The sequence below is a fragment of the Cydia pomonella genome, chromosome 10 (assembly GCF_033807575.1).
Source record: "Cydia pomonella isolate Wapato2018A chromosome 10, ilCydPomo1, whole genome shotgun sequence".
Taxonomy (NCBI): Eukaryota; Metazoa; Arthropoda; class Insecta; order Lepidoptera; family Tortricidae; genus Cydia; species Cydia pomonella.
The window spans coordinates 10379996-10387157 of NC_084712.1; the positions used below are offsets into that span (position 1 = coordinate 10379996).

At 42.9% G+C, this 7162-nt stretch overlaps 1 protein-coding gene across 1 annotated transcript; it reads left to right on the forward strand.

The window, feature by feature from the left end:
- The first annotated feature begins 203 nt into the window (after positions 1 to 203).
- LOC133522061 (uncharacterized) lies at positions 204 to 2481 on the forward strand. Its single transcript, XM_061857255.1, has 2 exons — positions 204 to 1366; positions 1735 to 2481. The coding sequence occupies exons 1-2, from the start codon at positions 392 to 394 to the stop codon at positions 1738 to 1740; spliced, it is 981 nt and encodes a 326-aa protein (XP_061713239.1). The 5' UTR covers positions 204 to 391; the 3' UTR covers positions 1741 to 2481.
- Positions 2482 to 7162: the final 4681 nt, after the last annotated feature.

Sequence of the window (7162 nt, forward strand, 5' to 3'; positions counted from 1 at the left end):
GTACTTACAAAAAATCTTAAATTTAATACTCTTTTACTTGAATAACCTTTTCACTTTTAGTTACATGTATGGCGTGCCTAAAAATTATATTTTTATACATTTGAACTTCTAAACTAAGTAGTAGCTTACCATCAGGCCGGCCACCAACGTAGTATAAAAAATACCTACTTTCCACTTTTCTCTTTTGGTTATCTTATAGTTTTGTAATGTATGTACTTAGGTAATAGTATTTGTCACATCGCGGTGCATTCGCGTGCGCCCTCTGCAGGCCAATTAGTCTCGCAATAAATATGTAAGTGACCGGACGTGTGTGTTTCATTTATTCATATATATCAGTGGCGACGAGGATGGGATTTTAAGTACCCAGAATCGAGAATAGTGTGGTATAAACATGTCCGTGGGGAAAATAAAAGCGTTCGAGGTTTCGGCGGGCAATTGGAATACATACGTGGAGCGCGTGAATATGTATTTCAAAGCCAACAACATCAAGGAGGAGTTGCAGTTGCCGACCTTGATTGCCGTTATGGGAGAAGAAGCATATGAACTCCTCAGCAACTTGACAAGTCCCAAGAAACCAGGAGACATGAGTTATGAGGACGTAATTAAGATAATGTCTGAACACATCGAACCAAAACCATCTTTCATGGCGGAACGGTACCGGTTGCGCCAAAGGCGACAGGGAGATAAGGAGACGGTCGCTCAGTATCTAACAGATCTTAAAAAGTTGGCCAAGCATTGCGAATTCTCCACAACATTAGAGGAAAATCTGCGGGACCAATTTGTGTGTGGTTTGAAGAATGACACAATTAGACAACGCCTTTTCGCTGAGACTAAGTTAACCTATACTAGGGCCGTACAGCTAGCACTTTCGTTGGAAGCCGCCGAGAAGGACGCAGCAATGGTAGAACGCCCGAGTGTGAGCGAGAAAGGCGATGCGCCAGAGAGAGGCGAGACGGTACATGCGCTCACATCGTGGCAGCCGCGTGGCGGTAATGGCGTTAACAAAGTAATTTGTGCAGTATGCGGGAGGTTAGGTCACCGTGACGTCCAATGTCCTTACAAAGATTTTCAGTGTAACAAATGTGGTAACGTAGGTCACTTAAAACGCGTGTGTCCGGCAAGGATGGCAGGTGGTACTGGCAGCAGCGCCCGTAGTTCGGGTGGCGGCCCTCGTGGGTCGAGCGGCAGCAGCGGCAGCGGCACCCGGCGCCTGGGCTCCGGCGGCCGCAGGGGCGCGCGGCGCCCCAGTCGCGCCATACACCATGTCCAGGCAGAGGATGACGAGACTCACTATGACGAAGAGGGTACGTCGGGGTCTGACGTCGAAGAAGACCTGTATCATCTCTGCCTAAACGATTATAAATCGGTAAGCCTATCGTTATGTGTAGATGATGAAGTCATTTCTATGGAGATCGACACAGGGAGCGCTGTGTCGGGTATAGGTAGTGATACTTATAATAAGTACTTTAAATACAGACCGTTGGAACAGTTTCCTTTGGTGTTAAAGGTTTATGATGGACGCCGTGTTAGACCCCTAGGGGTCATAAGGCCAGTTGTTAGATTTCAAAACCGGTTGAAAAAGTTAGAACTTTTTGTTATTGAGGATGGCACTACCCCACTATTAGGCAGACAATGGTTAGCTGAGTTACAGATTCGGGTTCCTAAGTTTTATAAAGAGTATTTATTTAACTTTAACGAGTCCCTTAACAATGATTTATGTACTTTGCTTGACAGATATAAGGAGTTATTTAGCGGAGGACTTGGGCGGTTTAGTGGTGGAAAAGCGACACTCCGAGTGCGTGAAGGGGCTACGCCGGTGTTCTGCCGCGCACGGCCGCTGCCGTACGCGCTCCGCGACCGCGTCGAGGCGGAGCTGGACGAGATGCTGCGCTGCGGCGTCATCGAGCCGGTCGACACGTCGGAGTGGGCCACGCCGCTGGTACCGGTACGTAAAGCTGATGGGAGCTTGCGAATCTGTGCAGATTACAAAGTAACCTTGAACCCCGCCTTACTGATCGATAGGTACCCGCTCCCTAAGATAGATGACCTTTTAGTGAGATTAAATGGTGCCCGCGTATTTTCAAAAATTGACCTGACACAGGCGTATAATCAGGTGGAGTTAGACGAATCGAAAAAGTATACTGTCATCAACACACATAAGGGATTATTCAGATATAATAGACTAGTTTACGGATTGTCTTCCAGCCCTGGTATATTCCAGCGAATTATGTCCAACTTGTTGAAAGATCTACCTCAAGTCGAAGTATTTCTGGATGATATAATTATTGGTTCCGCGGACATAAATTCTCATTTAGTGACATTAGAAAAAGTTTTGAAACGACTTCACAGTCATGGAATGAAATTAAAGAAAAGTAAATGTTCTTTCTTATTAGAAGAAGTACAGTATTTGGGATATGTAATTTCAAAAGACGGAATTAAAGTAGATCCCACCAAGATAGAAGGTATCCTTAAGATACCTCGACCTCTCACTCTTCTATTTTTGTAGGCTAAACACGATTGCTAACGCCTCTTTGTCTATTTGAGAGTAATTACGTTCGGCATCATTTAAAGAACGCGAGACATAAGCCACTGGCCGTTCACGCGCGCCGCCCGCGTCCGAGCGGTCCCCTGGTTGTGTCAGCACGCCGGAGATGCCGCGGCTGCTCGCGTCAGTAGTCAGCGTCAGCTGTTTGTTAGGATCGTAATGACTTAACACTTCCGCGCTCACTAACAGTTTCTTAATACTTTTAAATGATTTCTCGCAACGTTCATTCCAACTCCATATGGCACCTTTCCTAAGTAAATCATACAAAGGGGATAAAATCATACTCAAATGCGGTACAAACCTAGCATAAAAATTTACTACCCCTAAAAATGACCTTAAATCTGTCACATTGAGAGGTCGAGGTATCTTAAGGATACCTTCTATCTTGGTGGGATCTACATCAATTCCTTTATGGCAGACATTTTACATTACGAACGGATCACAAGCCGCTAGTTAGTATTTTTGGATCCAAGCAGGGTATTCCCGCGATGGTGGCTAGCCGATTGCAACGGTGGGCGATTAAACTATCCGCATATACTTATAATATAGAATACATACGCACCGATGCTAATGGCGCAGATGGCTTGTCGCGCTTGCCCGTGCCGATAAAAAATGCTGACTCGCTAGACGGCCCGCCGCCCGAGCAAACGTATTTACATTTCGCACACAACGAATTGTTATTAGATTATCATGATGTTAAAAAAGAAACACAGCGCGACCCGATCTTGAGCAGAGTTTTAGGGTATATACGATCCAGTTGGCCGACTGACGTAGAAATCCGTAATTTACAACCGTACTTTAACCGTAGACTAGAATTGTACGAAGAGTTAGGATGCGTCATGTGGGGTCATCGGGTGGTAATACCGGATGGTTGCCGAGATAGGGTTTTAAGCGTGTTACATGAGAGTCATATGGGAATCGTAAAGACGAAAGCGTTTGCCCGGAGCTACGTGTGGTGGCCGGGTATAGACGAGGCGGTGGAGCGCACGTGTCGCGAGTGCAGCGTGTGCGCCGCCGAAGCGGAGGCGCCCGCGCGCCACGCGCCGTGCCCGTGGAGCTGGCCCGCGCGCCAGTGGACGCGGGTTCATTTAGACTTTTTAGGACCACTTTATGGAGTAACATATTTGGTGATGATTGACGCTCGAACAAAGTGGCTGGAGGTATTCCCGGTAAATAGCACCTCGGCTAGTAACACCATCGAAAAACTGTGTGAAGTTAACGCTCGATGGGGTTTCCCTAGACAAATAGTTTCGGATAACGGCCCTCCGTTTACGAGTACACAATTCGCGAACTTTTTGACAAAAAACCGTATTGAACATGTACACTCAGCTCCATATCATCCTGCTTCGAATGGGGCTGCGGAAAATGCGGTTAGAATAATTAAACGGGTACTACGGACTATACCGTGCGCGATAACTTAAATAGGGAGGTACATAGGCACGTTGATCAGTTAAGGCGGCGATCAAGTATATTAACCTGCCCGGGTGACTCATCAGCTTTGCAGGTACCTCAGCCCGAACCAGTGGAACATACTGATGATGCCATCTTTGGCCGTGCTGATACGCCGATGGCCATAAGCACGCCGCAGCGCAGTCACCAAGGCCGGCCGTCCACTGCGAGCGGCGCGAGTCCGGGGCTGAGTCGACCGGCTGACGCGCGGTCCGGAATACCGCAGGCCTCACCAAAGTCAGATGGAAATGAAGACCTCTTTTTGTCGCCAACAGCAATTTCAACCCCACCATCTAAACCGCCCCAGTTACCTCGTCATGTCAGACAATGTAGACTTACGAACCCACCAAAATACAAATTTTAACTAACTTAGTCAATGGAAATTGTGCCATGTAACGTTAGTATAGGGTTGAGTATCAATTGTGCTAACTAATTAAACTGTTAAAAATAAATGTACATATATAAAGCATTGCTCGTGAAAGACTAGGTGATAAGAGGCATTGTGATATTATTTTAGAAACTTGGTGTAAGCCAGTTTCTCTTTTTATTGTTTTTTATACCAGTATAAGTTATGTTATGCTTTAGTAGGTAATATATTGTTTTCCACAATAAATAAAAACACAAATTAATTGCCAGACATACATATGTAGTTATGTACATCTATTAATTGTGTAAACATTGTCTAAACTATAAGACTATAAATTTTCTGAATACATCTGTATGCTTGACCATCCGAATAACTCACTGATCCCTATAAAACAAAAAGAATTACCTCTATTAGTTTAAAGGCGTATTATCTATTTCTAATGAACTTATTTCAGATAAACAATATTATAAGTAGTCGATAAGATAAACCAGTTATAATAATGCCATTGTAACTAAATAATAATATAGAGGAACATTTATGAATGATGATGTTATCAAACTCTGCTTTATATATAGTAGTTAAGTTTTTCTGTTATACGCATGCTCCTTACATTGCTTATACCTAATTAGGAGGCACCTAAAGATACTGTTGTTTTGTGTTGAACTTTTTTTTTTCTTGTTAGTTAGTAAACTTACCATGTACTAGGAAAGGAGAAGGTATTGTGTTCAGGAAGCAGTATTTAAAGGGTACAAAATTATAACTTCAAATAATGTTTTAAGAAGAGAGTGATGTAATGTATGTACTTAGGTAATAGTATTTGTCACATCGCGGTGCATTCGCGTGCGCCCTCTGCAGGCCAATTAGTCTCGCAATAAATATGTAAGTGACCGGACGTGTGTGTTTCATTTATTCATATATATCAAGTTTTTGAGTAAAATAGCTGTGACATACGGACAGACAGATAGACAGACAGATGGACATGACGAAACTGTAAGGGTTTTTGCCATTTTGGCTACGGAACCATAAAATGCACACTGTAAATTTCAACTACCTAACCCACTCGTATTATAGATCAAAAATTCCTTTTCCGCAAGAAGTAAGTAAGCCAGTAAGTAGTTTATTTTTTGTACTTGTTAGACAATTCTATCTTAGTGTACCGAACTTAAAGGTTATTTTTTTTACTTTGAGAGCGCACCACCGACATTCTTAGTGGTGTACGCGTATTTCTCTATAGCTGAATGTTTGTAGATGATTATCTTATATCGATACTTTAAAATGTTGTGGTATTCCTAACAGCCATTTTAAATATCTTCTCTTTTAAACTTAAGTTTTTCATGCATTCCTGAAACGGAACAAGTCTATGATAGGATTGATGGGAGAAAATAATGCAAAAACGCGGCATTAAGCAAAATGATCATTTGTGATTCAGGGTTAATATCTATCGGGTATCACTGAACCCCAACGGATATATTTTTGCAATACAACACAAATGCACACCTCAATAGAAGAAAATAATACTGAAAAACAATAGGCCTGTCTACTCGCTAAGAAGCACTTAGGGCAGCTTGTGATGAGTCAATCTCTAAGTAATCTGCCTAGTTACCTACCTCAAAACGAGACCGCTTTTCCATACAAACGTAGTCCCCATTACGGATAATATTTTTACAGTACATATGTTGCTACTTTACCGCACTAGTGCGAAAATTAGCATATTACGTTACTGTGTCGAACATTTAAAGAGCCATGTACTGTAAAACGTTGTACGATACATGTGCAAATAAGTAATTCGCAACTCGTGTCGATTTAAAACACTCCCTTCGGTCGTGTTTTAATTTATCGCCACTTGTTTCGAATTTCCTATTTTTCGCACTTGTATCGTAATGTACTATTACAAAATTGGATGTAGAACGAAGGGAATATCAATATCCAGAGAGGAAAATGGGGACTATGTTTGGTTGGAGAACCGGTCATCCCTTTTCCTTTTAATAGTTTAATATGCTTCGGCACATGATTATTTGAGACAATATACACGCATTGTATTTCCATTACCTTAAGCAGAGAACACGGTGGCTTCGAAAGAGTCTCGGGTCATGTGGAAATAAAGCTCTTCACATAATGTTGTGTAATTCTCCTTTTTCCGAAAGTGTCGCGAAATGTCCAAATGCACAATTGCCCAGAGTATGCAGTATTCTCTTCATCAGCTATTATGGCAGCCAGGGCCAATATTTTGATTTTATTATTTATTTCTATATCGACTTGCTTCCCATCGAACCAATTTTTTCAATATGATTGACATTTGTGACATTTGTCATGAACAGTCCGTTATTTGGACGGCTCGGTGAGCTCGGACAGCCCGGCCCGGCCTGTCTCGCGCTCGGAGACTCAACGATAGTGTCAACGCATAGAGATACTATAATATAGAGATGATGGCCCGGTCGCCCCGGCCCCGGAACGGTCCGGCGACGGTGGCGCTCCTGAAAGTCCGTGTGACGGCTCGCTCCGGTCCGCCCCGGCCCGGTCCTGGCACTGTGTAGCGTGAGTCATCCTTAATTAAGATAAAAGGATATATCCTTATGTTATAAGAGTCTATTTCATTTCAGCGCTCGTGTATAATATCATTGAACGAAGTCAATGTTCGCATAAATCTGTGATTTATTCTCTCATTCGTTCCCTGTGATATTTGACACGTTTGTGATTAGTTTTTATTTTCTTTTGTAATAATAGCTATAGGTATACGATAATGAGACGAAAACGTCGCTGCTTGTTGCGTTGCGTCGTAACGTAAATAAATAATCAGCGAT